We start from the raw sequence: 21,739 nt of genomic DNA on the forward strand, positions 1-21,739 counted from the left end.
AGGTTGGACGTGCCTTGGTTGGATGTGTGGCATAAAGGTCTGGGTACATAAGCTGCCTATCCTGCTTACCTTGCTTGCTTCTGATAAAATAATAAAAAAGAAAAGCGCAGCCCAGTCTGAAATTTGCTCGGTATTCTTTATTCCTTTATTTTAATTATGTCAGAAATGAAGTAGAAAAGAAAGGCAACCAGGCGAGGCAGCTTAAGCTGAAAACAGATACAACGTTTGATTAAAGTTTTGCGTTGGTCGTCGAGAAAAAAACAACAACAACAGGGCGACGACGATACCAAAGCCCAGCGTTTATCTGTTTGTCGGCATATATTTCAAATGAATTTGAATTTTTCGGCATCATGCCCAACAGTGTAAAAACGGCCAAAACGACACAAAACTTTAATCAAACGTTGTATCTGTTTTCAGCTTTATGTCCACAGGCCTTAAGACTGAAAAGAAACGAGATGAACGGAAGGAACTATACGAATGAGCTGAATATAGTTCCATTCGTTCATTCGTGGGAACACACCATTTGAACTCGTTGTGTATTTTGGTATCTTGTGTGTCTTTTGTGGGAAAACAAATCAAAAGCAAGAAAAATAATTAAAGATTCAAAATGAATTCAAGCCGTTCTACATCCACTTCATCATCGGGTAGCACATCTAGCAGTGGAAGCAGCAGTTGTTCCGATACCACGGGAGGTTCTTCGTCAGATACTGAAACATCTTCAAGTGGTGGACATGATAGCAAACCAAAAGTTCCAACAACAAGACGTAAAAGTACATCACATCAAAATGAAACGGGCGATAGCAAAACACCCTCTAAGCCAAACCCAACAAATAGTGGTGCAAAAGCGAATAAACCTTGTCCATATTCCAGTGACGAAGATACTCCGCCAGCTAAGAAACCGGTGAAAAGAACTAGCACAACATCGACAACGACACCAACAACCAGTCAACAACGTAGAAAGAATTCCGGAACATTTACACTGACTGCTTCCAAGTTGCAATCACAGGCGAATAAAGCAACAGCGCCAACAGAGGAAGCCGGAAATAATGAAAACAAAATCTCAAAGGCACCCACCACAGAACAAAAAGAAAAGACGCAAGTGGCAGTACAAAATGTCGAAGCAGATAAACCAGCAGCTCCTGCTGCAAGTACTGGAGCTAAACGTAACAAACCTGTTGAGGCGCCACCACCGCCCACAAAGGCAGCAGCAAAGAGTTCTAACAATATTAATCCACCCACTGAACCTACAGTTAAAGGCAAACAGCCTCCATCCAAACGGGCTAGTGGACCTCCTCCTCAGAAGAGCACTCCGCCATCGGCAAGAAAAAAGTGTTCCGATGAATCGGAATATGATAGCATATCTGGATCAGAAGATGAGACCAGCACCACAAGCAGTGAGACTGAAAGCAGCGACACATCATATTCTTCCAAGGCTGGAAGAGGCAAGAGGGCAAAAGCTAGACTACAAGCAGCAAAAAACAAGCCTGATCAATCAAATTCGGACGATGCGGGCAATGCTATTAAAGATGTGAAAAATAGAAAGCTCACACGATCCTTGAGTAATAGACGGACCCAACAACAATTAAAAACATCAGCTGGTGCTGGACAATTTGGCTCTGATAGTGAGTCAGAGATAGTTAATGGTGAAGTTGGCAAACGTGGTAATTGTAAGACACCAACAAAGAAAGCCTATCTTGGCTTGGGTGGCAGTTTGAGTAAGTGCACTGTAAAGAAAGAGATTGGCAACAACAATGGTTTTGCTCACATTCCGCGGGCACCCACTCCACCGCAACACGAGAAGCGTTGTCCCGTAGAGGGATGTGATTCTTCTGGACACTTAAGTGGTAATTTGGATCGTCATTTTCTTCCCGAAGCCTGTCCCATTTATCACAATATGTCAGTTTCGGAATGTAAAGAAAGAGCTAATGAGCGCAAATTACGAGAGGAAGCTCGAGCTAAGTTTGCTTCAAGTGCCAATAATTTGGATGGCCAGAAAGTGGTACCGTTTTCCAAACATACTCAAACCCCCGAACAAAGAGAATTCTATTGTAAAATCAAAGAATCAAGGGCACGTTTCAAGCCCATTGCCGAAGCTGTAAACAGTGATAAAGTTAAGCTGGAAAAAGATTGCAATGATGATGACCGCGAAGCAAATTTGGTTGGTCTGGTTCCTGACTATGATTTGCAACTGTTTCGTGATGCTCAGGCATTGGCCAGCGAAAAGATTGAAGAAGAAGTAAAAGACTTACCCATTGGAAAGGGTATAAAGTGAGTTAAAGTGAAATATGTCTTGGAAAAATTACTAATTGTTTTTTGATTCCTTCTGCAGATACATTACCATGGGAAAATACAAAATGAAAGTTTGGTACCAATCCCCCTATCCGGAAGATGTATCTCGCCTACCACAAATGTATATTTGTGAGTTTTGTTTGCGTTATCAAAAATCCGAGACTGGTATTAAACGTCATGCTCAAAAATGTGTTTGGCGCCATCCTCCCGGAGATGAAATCTATCGCAAAGGCAAATTACAAGTGTGGCAGGTCGATGGAAAGCGACACAAACAATATTGTCAACATTTGTGTCTGCTGGCGAAATTCTTTCTGGATCACAAAACTCTGTACTATGACGTTGAACCATTCCTGTTCTATATAATGACATTGGCTGACAACGATGGATGTCATATTGTGGGATATTTCAGTAAAGTAAGTATATTGTTTATTTTATTTGGAGTAGCTAATAGGGAGATCACAATTCACATAAACATGTATAAACACATTCGCAATGTATAAAGAGCCTAAAGATATACATAGTTACATATTTATATTTGTTATATTCGACCCCTTCCAATTGTCGTCAAGTTATCTAGTAGCTAACAAATTTTAAAACTTGTTTTTAATCAATTTATTTTTCGAGTATTTCGAAGATATTTTGCCAAATCCAAAAATAAAGCCACTGAAATTCTACACACCCCTTAAATTTGCGGGCGGACGATTTAGGAAGTTTCAAGGTTTTGTTAGGAGCAATCCAAACAACAATTCCCGGTTCATCCAGCTGTTTCAGCATTACCAAGGGCATGGAGATTTGTATGATTTAGCGATGCTGATGAAATTTGCAACATAATCCATTGTAAATCGTGGTGGTTCCTCCTCGGCAGGAAGAATCTCCTCTTCGCCCAGTCATCCTGGGGTGACATTTATTCCCTCTGTAAAAGTTTTCATTTCAAATTTTCATAGAAGAAGAATTGAGCCCTTGGTCGAATAATTCAAATTTATACGACGGGTACAACATCAAACTTTTGCTACACTTTTCAATTCTTTTGAAATATATGTATGTTCAGATTAGTCGAATCAATACAGATACTGAATTGATCTGAGGTAATAGTCCAAAATTAGCCTCTGCATTTATTTTTGAAAAAATTATCATGACTCATTAATTACTTCGCAGTGAGTGGCACTGTGAACCGCATTCTTGCATCTTCATGCTTGAAACATTTAAATTTGTACACCGAAATTTTTGATATTGCATTGATCAGCATGCATTAATTTCTGTCCTACATATGACGGACAGAAGTTGTCCTACTTTCTCTGAAGTTATGTTAAATCATACGTATGTATGTTTGGGTTCAACATCCAGGTCTAAAATTGTGGCTGCTTCCACGATAGCCAGAAGGCATATGGAGTAAGTTGAGTAGGATTACCACCGCAGTTGAAGAGGTAGAGTGTGTCATGCGGATTTATGCCGCATACACGACAGACGTTTTTGAACCAAGATTTCTCTGGTCCGTCGGGGCAGCTGCGATAGATGGGTGATGTACTTCGAGGACAGCAATCACACAATAATTATTTATGGCATCGGCTACTGCATTTGTGTGAATTCTATTCCATACTGCCTGATAGGCTTGTTGATCAAGGTATTCTCTCTAGTGGTGTTGCACCCCTCTCTCTCTCGATCATGAAGATTCTGACACGCCTTATTAAAAGACAGGCAGTTGATACCCAATCATGTAAAGCAGCGAAAGCTTAGTTTGTTGACGTACGGAAGGAATCTTCGTTTCCATGTGAATATGGTTCACTGAAGATAGGATAAGGCATCCTGTTGCAGTTCTCAGAGCAGCGTTCGACAGGTCTGAATAATCTTCTATTGCTTTGCCTTTGTATTCGAAGACCACACTGTCGCGCATATCTTACAACAGCGGCCAGAGGGCCATGAACTTCATGTCCAATACCTTATGTAGTTGATGGTTGGAATTTGGACATCAAAAATGGTCGGCTTAGCTACTGACAGTCACGGTGCTCTTGAAACAATTTTAAATGGAAGGTGCTTACACCTCGGAAATTTTTGCGGATTCTGAAACTACAATGTTTATATATGAGAACAATCAAAAAACAAAAAAAATCGCCGGAGCGCTTTTTAAATAAATCGCGATTTATGTTGGCATTTTTAGGGGTTGTTTAGGTTTTCGCGATTTTGCTTAGAAACCACATTTCCTATCAAAATGAGACTAATACAAATGTTGTAGATATGAAAATTCTCTACAAGATTGACCTTTATGACATTCTCGTCGGTTTTACCGTTTTTGAGATATAGAAGTTCAAATTGGGACAATTCAAATTCAATTCAATTCTGTATCGCCCCCTTATAAAACAATGTCATGACTGCAAATTCCCAACTTAAACTTATATTTCTAAAAAAATGTTACAACTAAGGATAAGTTACTTAAGCCAGTCTTGTAGAGAATTTTCACAGCTTTAAGATTTTCTCAGGTCACATGTCGATACGACTTACCGTATTCAAGCAAATTCGCGAAACCCTAACAAAACAAACTAAAAATGTAAACTGAGATTCCTTATCTCAAAAATGGTACAAGCTGGGAACAAATGGTAAACGTCAATCCTCTAGAGAATTTTGACAGCTACAACATTTTCTTTAGATCCATTTCGAGTGGACTTGCGGTTTTCAAGGAAAATCGTAAAAACCTAAAAATGTGAATTTTAACCGCGATTTATTTAAAAATCCCTACAGCGATTTTTTCTTGTTTTTGGATTTTTCTCATCTATGAACACTGCTGATTCAGAATTCACAAAAACTTTCCCTGTGTAAGCGGTTTTCATCAAAAGTTAGTTAAGGCGCACCCTACATGACATTGTTTTTTTTATAAGGGGGCGATACAGTCAGTGCATTGTCCCAAGTTGAACTTCTATATCTCAAAAATGGTAAAAACTACGAAAATACCATAAAGGTCGATCTTGTAGAGAATTTTCATAGCTACAATATTTGTTTTAGTCCCATTTTGATAGGAAATGCGGTTTCTAAGCAAAATCGCGAAAACCTAAACAACCCCTAAAAATGTCAACTTAAATCGCGATTTATTTAAAAAGCGCTCCGGCGATTTTTTTTTGTTTTTTGATTGTTCTCATCTATGAACATTGTAGTTTCAGAATCCGCAAAAACTTCCGAGGTGTAAGCACCTTCCATTTAAAATTGTTTCAAGAGCACCGTGCAGTGTGACTGTAATTTTAGCAACGAATATTTTCATATTTTTCATGTGGAATAACTGTACTAAATCAGCTATACTGATATTTAACGTATCACATCTCTATGCCGTCCGGAGCGTGTGGAATATCAGAAAGGTGGATTTTAAACAGTTCCAAAAATGTCACCTATTCTGAGGATATCCGTTTCACTCAACGGGATTACTTAGAATAGTCATTTGTGAATTCCTCAAACAACTGGAGTCAACAAATATTGTTGATTATCCGTTTCAAACATGGCTGAAAGAAAGTCTTCTGAATGTCCAAGCATTCAGCGTGCAAGGCGGACATGCTGAACTCTGCACTACCTTGGCACCCTTGTCCCTCTAGGGATGTTTGCTGGAAATATGTTTTTTTTTTATTATATGAAATAAGGTGTAGGAGGGAGGGCATTGCTATTTTGGTTCAAAGTATTCCTTCATAAAGAGCTACAGGATCGAGCTTTTCAAAAATATATTTGTTATTGGACCATTCCTAGCTTACTCTTTAATAGTAGCTTCATAAGAAATATATTGATTATTTGCATTTTGTGGTAAATGTTACTTGGGATGCGCAGCTGCCGTTGCTTGTCGGAAGCCACTGAAAAGAGGCAAAGATGATAAAAGGTGAAAAGGACAGAAAAGGGATATGGAGAGGTAGGGAAGAAAAAGGGGTGTTAATTGAACTTATTTAGCCTAGGACGAACCGCTCCATAGCTACGTAAGGAAGCTGCAATACTATAATATGGCCGCGGGATTTATGGAAGAGAGAAATACAATCTCATGGACACCAAACCGACTGTGTCCTTTGATTGTCTGTCTAGGACACCGGCAAAGAAGGAGCTCGATTGTTTCAGCCTCTTCTATAACTTCACATAGCTGCTGTTGTCCTCCCACTTACTTGGCATAGATCTAATGTTGCAAAGACCTTATCTCTGATTTGCGAAAAGAGGGAAGGGACGCAGTTCTGCGCCCTGAGATTGCCGGCCGGATTGACTTCAATACCTTGTAATCAGGTCAACTGCATAATTATGAATTATAACGGTCCACTTCTTTGCGTATCTCTCACGCAAAACATCAAAATTGTTCAGAAAAGTGCTGTTTGGACCACCTAACGGATGAAGAAGGTTGTCCCTATTACAACGGGGGCAAGTTCATACTTCCTGAGATAACGGCCCAAAAACTATATTAAACCCTGCCGGCATCCACTAAAATTACCGATGAGCATGATTACTTACGAATTAAATATCTGATTTGGCCAAAATGTTGCCTATCGTAAAATTTCTTCCAAAATTACAACATGTTCCAAGAATGTCAATATCGGACAACACCTTCGGGTACGTCCTTCAGTGCTGTTTGAGGGCTGTTTTGGAATTTTTACCGAAGAGACACCTTATGGTCTTGTTTGCAGCGATATAATTTTTTGTGGGCAAGTCCATGCTTCCTGCTATAATGGTCCAATAGCTCGGACAACTCCCCTCACAAAAGTTTAACATTTTTGCTTAAGTGCAGTTTAAGGAATTTTCGAAGATTATTTTGAAATTTTCACAGAAGGTCATTGTGATGGATGTATTAAATCGGTTCATTCCCTCAGGCACCTCCTCCGCAAAAGTTTAACACTTTTGCCTTTTAATTCAGATTACGACCTCCATAGTCCTCAAAGATCATTAACCGTCTTTAAGCAATGTGTGGACTGCTAATGGAAGAAACATTCATATAGAATAGGAAGAGAGTCGAAACCCGTACCTGAATATTTTTTTTACCCTCCACCATAATTAACTTTGCCATTCGGTTTGTAACAAATACATCAAAATATTCGTCGGAGACACTCCTAAATCAAGATACAACTTGCAGTATTTAAGATTCACTTTGGCAGTTTTGTTGTGATGTGTGTCATAGGACATTTGGTATTTAATATGGTCTATATCGGTCCACGTTTTGATATTTTCCGCATAGGACGATGCCTGCTGATTTTTGGTATTTTGAAGTTTGTGACCTCAATATCTCACCGAAATTACTAAAATTTGGTGTTTAGTCTTTGTTGGAAGTATAAAACATTCCAAAAGAGAATTATCGGCATAGATCCACCATAGAAAGGACCATAGAGAGGTCTTTCCGTATTTTTTTGGTATTTTAGTGGTATTTAGTGTAATTTTCCAACAGAAATTTGATATTTATCCTTCGTTGAAGGTAGAACCCGATTTTCGGTGGTTTGAAGGTTGTTGGCTCAATATCCAACCGAAATGGCTGAAATTTGGCATTTAGTTTTCGATGGTGGTAAAAACTATCCACCTGAAAATTGTGGGGCTACGTCCACGTTTTCATATAACCCACGTAGACCGGTCCCTCCCGATTTTCGGTAATTTAAAATAGAAAATCGTCGGTTAGCACGGTGCTCTTGAAACAATTTTAAATGGAAGGTGCTTACACCTTGGAAGTTTTTGCGGATTCTTAAACTACAATGTTCATAGATGAGAAAAATCAAAAAACAAAAAAAAAAATCGCCGGAGTGATTTTTAAATAAATCGCGATTTAAGTTGACATTTTTAGAGGTTGTTTAGGTTTTCACGATAGAAACCGCAAGTCCTATTAAAATGAGACTAAAGAAAATGTTGTAGCTATGGAAATTCTCTACAAGATAGGCCTTTATGGTATTCTCGTCGGTTTTACCGTTTTTGAGATACAGAAGTTCAAATTGGGACAATTCAAATTCAATGTCATGACTGCAAATTCACAACTTAAACTTATATATCTAAAAATTGGTACAACTTAGGATAAGTTACTTAAGGCAGTCTTTTAGAGAATTTTCACAGCTTTAAGATTTTCTCAGGTCCCATATCGATAAGACTTACCGTATCCAAGCAAAATCGCGAAACCCTAACAAAAAAACCTAAAAATGTAAACTGAGCTTATTTATCTCAAAAATGGTACAGGCTGGGAACAAATGATAAACGTCAATCTTCTAGAGAATTTTCACAACTACAACATTTTCCTTACCTCCATTTCGATCGGACTTGCGGTTTCCAAGCAAAATCGTGAAAACCTAAAAAACACCTAAAAATGTGAATTTTGACCGCGATTTATTTAAAAATCCCTACAGCGATTTTTTCTTGTTTTTGGATTTTTCTCATCTATGAACACTGCTGTTTCAGAATTCACAAAAACTTCCCCTGCGTAAGCGGTTTTCATCAGAGTTAAGGCGCACCCTTCATAACATTGTTTTATATGGGGGCGATACAGTCAGTGCATTGTCCCAATTTGAACTTCTATATCTTAAAAATGGTAAAAACTACGAAAATACCATAAAGGTCGATCTTGTAGAGAATTTTCATAGCTACAACATATTCCTTAGTCACATTTTGATAGGACTTGCGGTTTCTAAGCAAAATCGTGAAAACCTAAACAACCCCTAAAAATGTCAACTTAAATCGCCATTTATTTAAAAAGCGCTCCGCCGATTTTTTTTTTTTTTGTTTTTTAATTTTTCCCATCTATAAACATTGTAGTTTCAGAATCCGCAAAAACGTTCGAGGTGTAAGCACCTTCCATTTAAAATTGTTTCAAGAGCACCGTGTTAGGCTCACGTCTACATATAGCTCCCATAGAACGGTTTCTCAAGAATTTTGGTATTTGGAAGGTAGACCCTCTAAAGTATAAGTATTCTTGATCAGCATAAAAGTCGAAGTCGATATAACCATGTCCGTCTGTCCATCCATGTGTTGCAATCAAGATAAAGCTCGCAGTATTTAAGTTAGGGCTTTATAATTTGGTACAGAAGTTTATATTATTCCTAGGATGTTTGGTATTGAGTATGGGTTTGACATAGCCCCCATAGAACGGTACCTCCCGATTGTCGGTATTTTAGAGTTTGTGGCCTCAATATCCCACCGATATGACTGAAATTTGGTTTTTAGTCTTCGTTCGAGGTATAAAATATCCAAGAATAGAATTATCGGTATAGATCCACGTCTTTATATAGCCCAGTAGACCGGTCCCTCCCGATTTTCGGTATTTTGAAGGTTTTAGCGTCATTATCAAACCGAAATGGATGAAATTTGGTTTTATTCTTAGGTGGGTGTACAAACTTGTCCACCTAAAATTGTCGGCATAGGTCCACGTCTTCATATTGCCTCCATAGGCCGGTCCCTTCCGCTTTTCGGTGTTTTGAAGGCTGTGGCCTTAATAATCCAAACGAAATGGTTGAAATTTGGCATTTACTTTTCGATGGGGGTATAAAACTTCCACCTGAACATTGTTGGTATAGGTCCACGTCTTCAAAGAATTATCATATGACCCACCATAGAATGTTACCTCCAGATTTTCGGTATTTTGAAGGTTTTAGCTTATCGAAATGGCTGAAATTTGGTAGTTAGTCTTTCTAGGGGCTACAGAACTTTTCCTCGGAAATTTGTCAGTATAGGTTTACGTTTTGGTATGGCCCCCACTGAACGGTTCCTCCCGATTTTCAGTATATTGGAGGATTTAGACATATTATTCAACTGAAATGCCTAAAATTTGTTTTTTAATCTCCGTTGGACATGGCTGTAGAAAATTTTCAGTATAGGTCCACGTTTTTCATATAGCCCCCATAGAACGGTTTTTCTCGACTTTTGGGAATTTTCAGATTATCCAACCGAAAGTGATGAAATTTGGTTTCAATAAAACACGTGATGGAGTATGGTCCGTCCGAACTTAACTCCATTTTTACTTGTTTATAGTTATATTATGTTTAATCTAACGATCGAATCACCTCCGTCTCTAAATCTATTGTCCTACAACTCTAGATTAAAAAAAAGTAGAAAATATTTTTGACTATCAAATTAGTTGTAACCATTTTAGGCAACTTAGTTCTAAGATAGATCCATACAATTTTTTTTTTAATTAATAAATTTCATTTTTCAATTAACCACAACAGCTATCATCTCATCTGATAATGCTAATCCAAAATCTTATACGTTACCATATTCTTAGACAATATTTAGAAGTTCTAAAAAATATTTTCAAACTAACTAACGCTACCCTCTTCTATATTCTTCTATTCCTTTTTTTGTAGAGTTTGGTGAGTGTTTGAACATTTGTGACTATGTGAGTAACAACAACGGTCCTGCTTGGATTTCCCACCCATTCCATGAAGTTGGTCGGTCGGTCGGTGTGCAAGATTTGCACATACACACTTAACAATGGCACTGAATGAGAGTTTGTTGTCGCTGTTATCGTCGTCGACGTGTTGTGCGTTCTTGACCATACCCAAAAATATTCGATTAACATACCAAGTAAGAGTTAAGTAGTTTAGTCTGGTCTGGAGTAGACTTGTGTCTTTCTGTATAATACATATGTACATACATACTCCACGGAGACAAGTCTATATACATGGATGTGCATACATAAACATGCAGATAGATGTATGTATAGCATAGTGTATTTTTGTATATACAATTTATGTGCTGTAGTTTTGTACTTTTTTGGCTTTATTTTGTCTATGTGCAAAAATTTGTTGTTGCTGTCTGTCTGCCAACGATGTCTATATCAATATTATATACATACATACATATTATCTGTGTGTATGTACATATGTATGTACCACACTTCCATATAGACGAACAAAAATGCATGTTTTACACTTCCCAAAAAATGTAAAACCTTTTGTTTCAAGTACTTTAACCTAACTGCCAACAGCTGTACACCAAAAACAAGAACACCAACAACAAAATATAGGAGACATATCCACCCAGATATACAACATGTAATTGTTGTAGGACTTTGCAAAAAAAGCTGCTGTTATTTTTTACCCAAAAAAAGACAAAAAAGAGTTAAAAAAAAAAAAACGAAAAAAGGGAACAGAAACAAAAACGAGGAGAAAAATACACAGACGCCAAAAAAATAAGGTAGGGCAGGGCAATGTAGTGTAATGAAATGTGGCCCTCAAAGGGACGATGCCGTCAACAACAACAATGAATGAATCAACGACATGGAATACAGAACAGACTGGGTTTGTGTTACAAATTGCGCATGTCGTGCCGTTGACTTTTCAGTTCTACCCTTCATACCAGGAGGCAAGGCAGTACTTCAGTCATCATCATAATCATTATCGTCAACAACAACATCATCATCGTCGTCGCCCAGCACAGAACATATTTACGTACATAACAACTGTCTAGGATTTTTGCAACAAAACAAAAACAACAAGACCCCAAACGCATTTACACACACACACGCCGGCACATTCATTCACTCCTCTGTGCGAAGTGGTTAAACCCGTCTAGTACTTTACTTTAATCAGGCAATGCTCACAACAACAACAGCAAAATTGTATTTAAATTGCAATATTACTTTTTAATATTTAAATACCACAAGAACTGAATTGAAATGCCTAAAAATGTAAGCAGGGAATGAATTGGACAGTTTTTTAAATGTTTTTTTTATTATTTTGCTTATGAAAATGCTGTTGGCCTTTTTGGTGTAGCACTTGTGTATATTTCGGCAATACATATTGCTAGCATGACTTGCTTTGGGGGGAATATGGATGCTGATAATATTGTTGGTGTTGTTCTTATCATTTTAGTCCTTTGTCTGCTTCGGGTTGTTGTAAAGTTCCTATAGTTCATCCTTAGATGATTGTGCGTAGTCGACATTTGCTCTTTGATATTGCTGCAAATGTAATGAGGTCGTGGACCTCTTAAATGCCATTTTAGGGTGTACACACAAAGGACACGGATGATTTTTCAATATCTTATTTTTATGGTTGTTATATTTGTTGCTCCTTTCCATATTTCTTGACGAAAGTGTATACGTTACCTACGAATGTGGCTACTAATCGAACACTAATCATATAATGACGAACTTGGAATTTATTTTATTTACTTTGTCTCTCGTCATCAGGTCCAGCAGATCTTTTAGGTGAAGTAACGTAAATACGATACGTTAAATTATGTTTCCAGCTAACATTTTCTTCCTAATTCGGTCAGAATCTCTGAACAAATTACCGAAAGAATTTTTTAAGGAAATTCTAAAAAAAAATATTAGAGTTTTGCGGCGAATTCGAAAGTAAATTCTTGGAAAATTCGGAGAAAAATTGATAGCCAGATTTTCTAAGACGATTCGAATTCAATTTCGTTCGAATTACTACTAAACTCTTGTCGTTGTAGAACAATTTTATTTGATTGAAAACAAAACTGTACTAGATATTTTTCAAAAAAATAAAACAGAATTTTGGTAGTAGTTCGAACAAATTTGTGTTCGAATCGTCTAAGTGAAACATATCCTTAGATTTTATTTACAGAAATTGGTCCGATTTCAAAAAAATCTGGAAAATTCGGAGGAAATTTTAGAATTTGTGAAGGAACTCGGTCCGAATTCGGAAAGAAAAGTTTAAATTTTGTACAAGAAAACAAATCGGAAAAAATTTTGGACGCTGACGCCTTTGATATTGATACAACACAGAACAAACCCTACTCAGAGACAATTTTCTTTTAATGCGCTATTTATAGAAGATTCTAATTCCAAACGTTCTAATGATTTTCCTTGTTGTTATCATTTTATGATTAATAGTAGAACAATGTGCTCGAGTTTGTTAAAGCTATCAACACTAGCATGTTGCATTTATATAAAAAAATAAAATTGTATATGGGAATTTTATAACAAATCACTTTAATTATCGACAACAACCGAATAAAAAAAATCCTTAGAAAATCGATTAGAAATCCGAGCATAGATTCTTAAGACTCTTCAGTAAATGTGCAGAGAATCTTCAAAAAAAAACTTGTAGAAAATCGGTACAATTTCTAGGAAAATATTAGAGAAATCCGCAAATTTCCAAAAAAAATATTCTGAAAATCTCAGAAAAAATCGGAAATCAGAGCCCTTGGAAAAAGTTTTTAGCTAGGTTTATTTCGGTATAAAACACCGATATTCACCATCAATCAAATATTTCGAAGAATTATTCTCCCAATCCCACCAACTACTGAATCATCCATCTGCTGGCACAAGTTCCCATATTCCAATTTTCCTAATTAATATGCTTTAAATAGGAAAATTGGATTGATTGCTAACTGTTTAAAAAATGGGAGTACCAAGTCAGATCATTGTGATCGAAGACATTCGTATTCCTACCGTTTATAGTCCAAACGTCCTTGAAAGTCCTCACATTTCACTTCGCACGCCACTCCTATCAACCTATCGTCGTCTCCGTTAAAAGACCACCCAACTTCATAACCTCTGACCACCTCTGTGTTTGTATTTGTTTCGTTTTTCTGTGCTGGGAGCGGCATATCCCGGAATGTCTGCTCCGGATTCTTTTGGTCCGTGCCGGGACGGAGGAAAACCCAGGACCGGTTTGTCACATCCGCATCTTCACCCGTATCCAATCTTCGGTGAGATGCAATAGATGTCAGGAGTGGGTGCATTTAAGGGGTTGCTCTGGACTTGCCCACGCGAGGGACTACGATAGGGACTATGTTGCTGCATGCTGCGCGAACACAGCCCCCAGTGACTCGTCGTCAGATTACGAAACTCCTTCGTCGTCGGATTACGAAACTCCCCCGCAGTCCCCCCAACAGCAGCCGCACGCGCAGCATTTTGCAATTTAATTGCAATGGGCTCCGAGGTAAGATCGATGAAATAGTGGACTTTATGAATCGGTAGAATATCAGGGTTACGGCTGTGCAGGAAACCATGCTGAACGACCACAGCTCAGTACGTTGTGATGGTTACAACGTAATAAGGAAGGATCGCACCAGATGTGGAGGTGGGGGATTAGCTTTCCTTTTGCACCAGTCTGTTCAATACAGACCTATCTCGCTTGAGCCTGCCTCTAATGACCCGTACATGTAATGTATGGGGGTAGAAGTCAGGTGTGGAACTGCCGAGATAGAGTTGCTGAACGTATACATCCCGCCGAGAAATAGCAGTATCTCAGATTATAAGCCTGACATTAGCCCGCTTTTGGAAGGTCATAATCGTCTGGTCCTGGGGGACTTTAATGCGCATCATGAGATGTGGCATTCGGCCCTCGGAAACGACCAGAGAGGTATAGCGCTGGCTGAGCAGATTGATAGCTATACGTTTTGCTCGGACGCCCCTACCAGAATTAGAGCAGCGTGTCACAGTTCGCCAGACATAACCATCGAGTCACCTGGTCTGACAAATGACGTCACCTGGCAACCCGTCATTTCCCTTGGTTCAGACCATCTCCCCATAATTGTCTCCATCAGCAGACGACCCGATTTCATCACCTCTGAACGCCGCACGTTCGTCAATCCTAAAAAAGCTGATTGGCCGAGTTTCAGTTCACCAATCACTGCTTCAGAGAATTGCCCAATCCTTCTGATGTTCGGGTAGCGGAAAGGACGTTCCGGGACATCATCACTGCTGCAGCCGCTCGCCATATCCCTGCTGGTCGAATACCCGAAGTAAGGCCAAATTTCCCAGCAGCGGCGACAGGATTAGCAAATGAGCATGATGAGCTTCGTCGTATCAACCCCAATGACCCCAGAGTCAGGGAGCTGACACTGGCTGGTCGGCGAGCATAAGCGGAACAAATGGTTAAATCATCTGAAGAGCTGCAACATTGGAGCCAGTATAGGTGAATTGTGGGCAACGGTTAAGTCACTCTCGAACCCTGGAAGAAGGGAAGATAGGACCTCAGTCACGTTTGGCGACGTTACGTTGACTGACCCGAAGTGGTGCGCAAGTAATTTCAATCGACAGTTTGTCGAACATCCCGAGAGTGACAGGGCGAAGAGAAGAGTGTTACGTCACATTAGATCTGTTCCTGCCGAGGATGAACCACCACAGTTTACAATGGATGATGTTGCGAATGCCATCAGGAACGCTAAATCATCCAAAGCGTTGGGCCCTGACGGAATTTCCATGGTAATGTTGAAACAGCTGGAAGAGCCGGGAGTGGAGTATCTCACTAAAGTTCTCAACCTGTCGCTAGCCACCCTTATTGTTCCCGAAGTCTGGAAAATGGGCAGGGTGGTCCCGCTACTGAAGCCAGGCAAGGATGCCAGCAAAGGTGAATCGTACAGGCCGATTTCGCTTTTGTCCCCTGTAGCGAAGACTCTTGAGTCCTTAGTCCTCCCCAGCATTAGAAATAGCTATCAAGTTGCCGCTCATCAGCATGGATTCCGTAAGCAGCACAGCTTACACACATATTTGTCGAGGACTCAACCAGGAACGGCCGTGTGATAGAACAGTGATGGTGGCGCTTGACTTATCAAAAGCCTTTGATACTGTCAAGCATTCCACGCTGTTCGAGGACATCGAGCAGGCAACCCTCCGGCCAAGTCTAAAACGTTGGATAATCAACTATATGTGTGGTCGCCAGTCGTATGTGGAATTCAGAAACAAGAAATCCAAGCCCCGACGAGTGAAACAGGGAGTTCCCCAAGGAGGGGTGATATCTCCGGAACTGTTTAACCTCTACCTATCCTGTATTCCGCCCCCTCCAGACGGCATTGAGATCGTAACGTATGTGGATGGTTGTACGATCCTGGCGTCAGGTACCTACCCTGATGACATCTGTGAGAGACTGAACTCCTATTTAACCGATCTTACCACCTTTTTCCACGCGAGGAATATGCAGATATCCGCCACTAAATCGACGGCCACTCTGTTCACCACATGCACGGCGCAGTATAGAAGAGAGTTGAATATCAGGGTCGATGGTAACAGAATTCCGACCACAAACTGCCCCAAAATTCTAGGGGTCACATTCGACACCACTTTCACGTCGTCCGCGCATGCCACAGCTATCTGCGATAAACTGAAATGTAGGAACAAGGTCCTCAAGTCCCTAGCCGGCAGCACTTGGGGTGCAGATAAAGAAACCTTGTTGACCACGTATAAAGGGATAGGTCGGTCTGTGGTAAGCTATGCGGCGCCAGTTTGGTCCCCGAATTTATGTGACACGCAGTGGGATAAGATTCAAATTTGTCAGAACGCCGCCCTGAGAACAGCAACAGGGTGCCTTCTCAAATCTACAGTGGACCATCTACATGAGGAGGCAAAGATTCTTCCAGTACGACAACATAATGAGATGCTATCGTTGCAGTACTTGCTCGGGTGTTACCGTGAGAGCCATCCCAATCACCATCTGCTGGCCACCGATACACTCAGGCATATCAAGAAGAATATTCATGCTCTAGAGATGATGGTCCAACAATATAGGAGAGAACCTCTAGATCAACGGGCATATCAGGCAGGTTTGAACAGCATTCACACGGACACAGTTGCCAAGGCCATAAGCAATTATTGTGTGAATGCAGTCATCGGAGCACATCCCCTATCTATCGCAGCTGAAGAGCGTCAGCTGCCACGACAAACCAGAGTAGTTTCGGGACAATTACGCTCAGGATATTGCAGTCACCTAAATTGCTATTGTCGGGAATCGATCGCGCCGTGCAAGACATCTGCCCAGTATGCGGCATGGGCCCGCACGATACTAAGCACCTATTCAACTGCCCCGCCAAGCCTACTCATCTGACTCCAGTGGATCTGTGGTTACATCCCATCGAAGTAGCCAACTTCCTGGAACTGGAGATAGACCCAGAGCCAAATTGAACAGGAGAACGAACATACAAACATAATAATAAAACACTGTTACAACAACAACAAATTGAACGTTTTTTTATAGACAAATAGGATTGATCGGTAAATCTGAATCTGGGTTTATACCTACGGTGTAATAAATAGATACATTTACGTTCACGAAAAATCGTTCGTTATAATCAGACTTTCCACCTCTTTGGATAACATTGTGCGTCATTTCATTTCGAAAAAAAGAAGAATTGCCAAAGATTCTATAACAAGGATAACAGGCAGACAGGGAGTTCTATGAAATCCTAACCTACAACAGTGTAAAATTTCATGTGAGAGGTAAGGGGTTAAGAAGAAATTGTAGCAGGGAACATTTTGACAATATTGTTGTAATGCACAGACAGTGAAAACACACACATATACTTAGTTACAGACATAAGTAGTAGAGTATGTAAAGTTTTTACTACCCGCCGTACGATGGTGACAAGGGGTACTACTATCTACTCGAACATTGGTTGAGTGGTGGTATTACTATAATTTCGTTTGTATATCTAATAAACTGCGAAATTGTTGTTATTGTTGTTCGTTCTCTGCTACCAAAAGTTGTCTGCGAATTGTAAAAGTTGTTACTGCTGTTGTTGTTGGTTTTGTTGCTAATAATAATGCAGATAGTTTCATATGTACTTACTATCTTGCTACGCTCCTTGGTGTGGCAGCTAGTATGTGCCTGCTAAGTTGTAGGGAGTAGTGCTAGTAGAATATGCATTCCTGTGACTCTGTTGTTGTTTTTTTCTAATGCAGTCTACTCAGCTTCAAAATATTTTGTCGATTTGGCTGGCATCAGGACTGCGATGAACAACAAACACTACCACCAACCAACACCATCGGCAACAACATTGACAGCAACATCAGCCGCCAAAACACCCATCAGCAATAAAACCGGCAACAACTATACGAAGATGCTGGCTGCCAGGCTGGATGGCTGTTGTCCTTTAAAGTTTTATGTCTGGGTATGTCTGCCGCCTGCCTGTCTGTCCTTTTTATGTGTCTGCATCCTTTTTATGTACAAAAATTTATGTATTATTCTGCGCACATTTATTTACAAAAGTTTCTCTGCGTCTGTACTACGACAGTGCATACATACAAACAAACAAACGTACATACATGTGTACGTGAATGAATGGTTGCTTGCCTCGCTGGCTGGCTGGCTGGCTTACTGTCTGCATGGATGAATAGATGGATGGCCGATGAAGGCATCTAATGAATGGTGTGAGTCGGGTGATGGGTACACCCAGACACATCGTCATCATCATCAACATCATCGTCACTTGCCAAAACGACAAGAAGATACATTTTAAAGCCACGGTCATTGAACTTCCAAAAATTGTATTTCAAAAATTGTGGTAATGTTATGTGGTGGATGTAGAGTAGCTTGTACTTTTGTGCATAGAAGATGGTAAAACATTTGACGACCTCAAGTTCATTTAAATTCTGTGTGGTTTGGGAAACCCCCCTTTCAAATGCTTTATTAATTATTGTCATCTAAAAGCAAAAAAATAAAATGCAAACACAAGTTTGCATTGTTTTTACTTTTCAAGATTGGGCTATGTTTGAAATTAATGCATATTATTATTTATTGCAGGCTTGATCTGTTCTACCATCAAATCCAAAATTGATCGAAGAAAACTATTATTATAAATCCATTCCATTATATATAAGACAAACATTTTCACAAAAAAATATGATGGTTATCAAAAAATAACTGCAAGTATTTTAAGATGAATTCCATTGTCCACACTTATTGAAATACATCAATGTAAATCTGTTCTCGATACTGAAAAGGTGCTAAATAAAGAATCAAGTACATAAGAAAGTCCAGAGTAACGACAAGACACAACAACTTCCAAAATTAAGATTTAACTTTAAAAATTGCCTAAAATGTATAATTATTGTTACTTTATGGACAATATTATTAGAGCGCCAATACATTCGTGGCATTATTTACTGGATATTCGCTTTAGAGACAAATTCTCATTCAGCAGCATGTCTTAACAAAGTTGAACAAACTTATGTAATCTTGTGTAAAAGTTTAAACAAATCATAATGTTTTATTGCGTTAATAATTTCTGATAACCCTTTCAATTTCAGGAAAAGAATTCATTTTACAATGTATCCTGCATACTTACCCTGCCGCCATATCAAAGGAAAGGTTACGGAAGATTACTCATCGATTTCAGTAAGTAACATTTACTATTATTAATTTAGTTTACTTTATTTTAATTTCGTTAAATTTGTTTTATTTATAAACCTAAAATGCTCAAACAGGATTTTGAAATTATTGCAAGTTATAGTGTCTCCTTGTTTGAATCTTCGTTTCCTACTCAACGAGTTAGGAAAGACATTTCGTGTCGATCATGAGTGTCATTCTAAAATCCGTACACATTTTGCTCTGATACCAAACTCACCTCACACGTAGCTTGGAATGTCTATTATCTTATGAAATCTACATTTTTCGACAAAAAATATGGTAAATACCGATTCAATAACAACACTGGTCGTACGTCTACTCTGTGTGCCACCGTGGTACAATGTTATGCACACTGGCCTTGTACACTGAATGCGAAGATCGATTCCGAGGCCAGACAACATCACATTGATGTTGTAATAGGTCCCATATCATTGAGCTAAAATGCCGTCCGCCAGCCAAAATTACACATGAACCGGACTATATATGTACGTCTGAAGCTATAGACAAATTAGAGTTTAAATGGCATTTTTGATATTTCGTTTTCTCATCCTGTCCACCATTCAAAGGACAAATTTAAAAAAAATTGTACTCACTACACGATGCTGCATTTTTTCTTCAGAAAAATATGTGTTAACATGCTTTATGTAGTGCAACACTTCCCGAAATGCCAATATTATAGCTTTGTATGTTATTTTTATACCCTCAGCAATTTGCCTAATAGAAATAATGGTTTTAGACCCTAAGTATGTTTGGACGAAATCCGTTTCAGACAATTTGGAGTCGATTTAGCAATGTCCGTCCGTCTGTCTGTCTGGTTGGCTGGAGCGCACGATAACTCTCGAACGAATCAACCGATTCGAACTAAATTTCGGGAATCGTAATATTTTGCCTAAAATTAGTTTAAGTTCGAATATGGGCCATATCGGTCCTCTCCTTCGGGTATCTCCGCCACAAAAGTTCGAACATGTTCGGAAGATTTGTGCGCACGATAACTCTTGAAGGGAGTAACCGATTTGGTCCATTCTTTGCGCATAGTGAAATTTCTACTGGACTTAATTGAGGTTCCAATCTGGACTGGTGCACTCCTTCGTGTACCTCTCACACACAATTTCGGAAAAGTTCAGTTTAGGACCAGTTCATGAATCGCCTTGATTTTTGTTGTAACAACTTGTATTCACTGCCCTCCATACGACGGTACTAGTTTCATCAGGGGCAAGTCTATACTTCCTGAGAAAATGACCGGAAAGGTGCAGATACCTCACCCACAAAACTTCAAAAATGTTCGGAAAATTTTTGCGCACGATAACTTTTGAAGGGAGTGACCGATGTAATCCATACTTTGCACATCCTAATATATCTACCAGATATAGATCAGGTTCGAATATGGACTATATTTGTCTACTCCTTCTGGTACCTCTCACACAAAATTTCGGATAAGTTCACTTTAAGACCTGCTCTCGAATCACCTTGATTTTTGTTGAAGCGATTTGCATTCGCTACCTCCATTACGACGGTAAAAGTATTTTCAGGGGCAATTCCATATTTTTTGGGAAAACAGCCCGAAAGGTGCAAAAAACCCCTATGTCACCATATGTGGCGGTCGAACTGTTCAACCGATTTGGTCCAACATTTGATCTTCGTCTTATTTTATACAAACATAGTTTCATGGGCAATACCGGGCCACAACTTTAGGTACTTCTCCCCCAAAAAAATGTCACTAAAATGCTAGGACGATATCACTTAAATTGGTCAACCAATCTGGTCCAAACTTTAGTTCTCCTAATATTTTGTCAAAATTTAGTTTAACTTCAAAAATCATTTGCGTCTTAGTGCAGTTAACCCGAATCCACATTTTTGTCGGCAAGTTCAAATGTCCAAAAAGGGCCACAAAATTCTAAAGAGACCTTAAATACATTCGATCTGGCCGGAGGTGAGAGTTTCGCTTCACATTGTCTGAGGGTATATATCTGTCGGCAAACCGACTGACACTTTTTTTACATGTTTAATAAATATTTACATAAGATTCTTCAAATATAATAAAACATTTTATTCAATATCACTGTGTGACGCGAAAAATAGTATCCATATTTTCACACCGCAGTCCCGGCGATTTCCCCATCACTGCCACTTTTGCGGTTATGGGCCCCAAAAGGTTTGAGGCCTGTTGTCAAATGTATCATATTGTCAGGCTCAGATCTTCTAAATCGCTACGAATTTTAATTTGCTCTCGGAGGCAAAGTTTTAGCTCTGTCTTAAATTCTAAACACAAAAAATCCACCAAACCTCACTGTCAAGGTCTTAATCGTCAAGGTAAAATTTCGTTTATAACTTTTTCTAGGGTTATAATTATTATATAAAGCCAATGTTCTCCTTTTTATACCCTCAGCATTTATGCTAACGAGGGTATATACACTTTCATACGCGCAAAATGTGTCTCATCGAAA

General features: G+C 39.1%; 1 protein-coding gene across 3 annotated transcripts in view; it reads left to right on the forward strand.

Moving 5' to 3' along the window:
* Positions 1-505: 505 nt before the first annotated feature.
* chm (lysine acetyltransferase chameau) overlaps positions 506-21,739 on the forward strand; it is a 52,966-nt gene continuing 31,732 nt past the window's right edge. The window contains exons 1-3 of one of the 3 annotated variants that reach the window (XR_012409748.1): positions 506-2,268; positions 2,330-2,706; positions 19,196-19,283. Coding sequence is in view for 2 of the 3 variants with exons in the window: in XM_073964672.1 (XP_073820773.1) it covers positions 608-2,268; positions 2,330-2,702; positions 19,196-19,283 (2,122 nt within the window). In the remaining variant the exon portion in view is untranslated. Of the gene's footprint in view, positions 2,269-2,329; positions 2,707-10,562; positions 10,595-19,195; positions 19,284-21,739 lie in introns of those variants that run through there. The other 2 variants (XM_073964672.1, XM_073964673.1) reach the window with 2 other exon arrangements.

Source organism: Musca autumnalis, unplaced genomic scaffold (genome assembly GCF_047663935.1).
Source record: "Musca autumnalis isolate F117 unplaced genomic scaffold, ASM4766393v1 scaffold_2, whole genome shotgun sequence".
Classification (NCBI taxonomy): Eukaryota; Metazoa; Arthropoda; class Insecta; order Diptera; family Muscidae; genus Musca; species Musca autumnalis.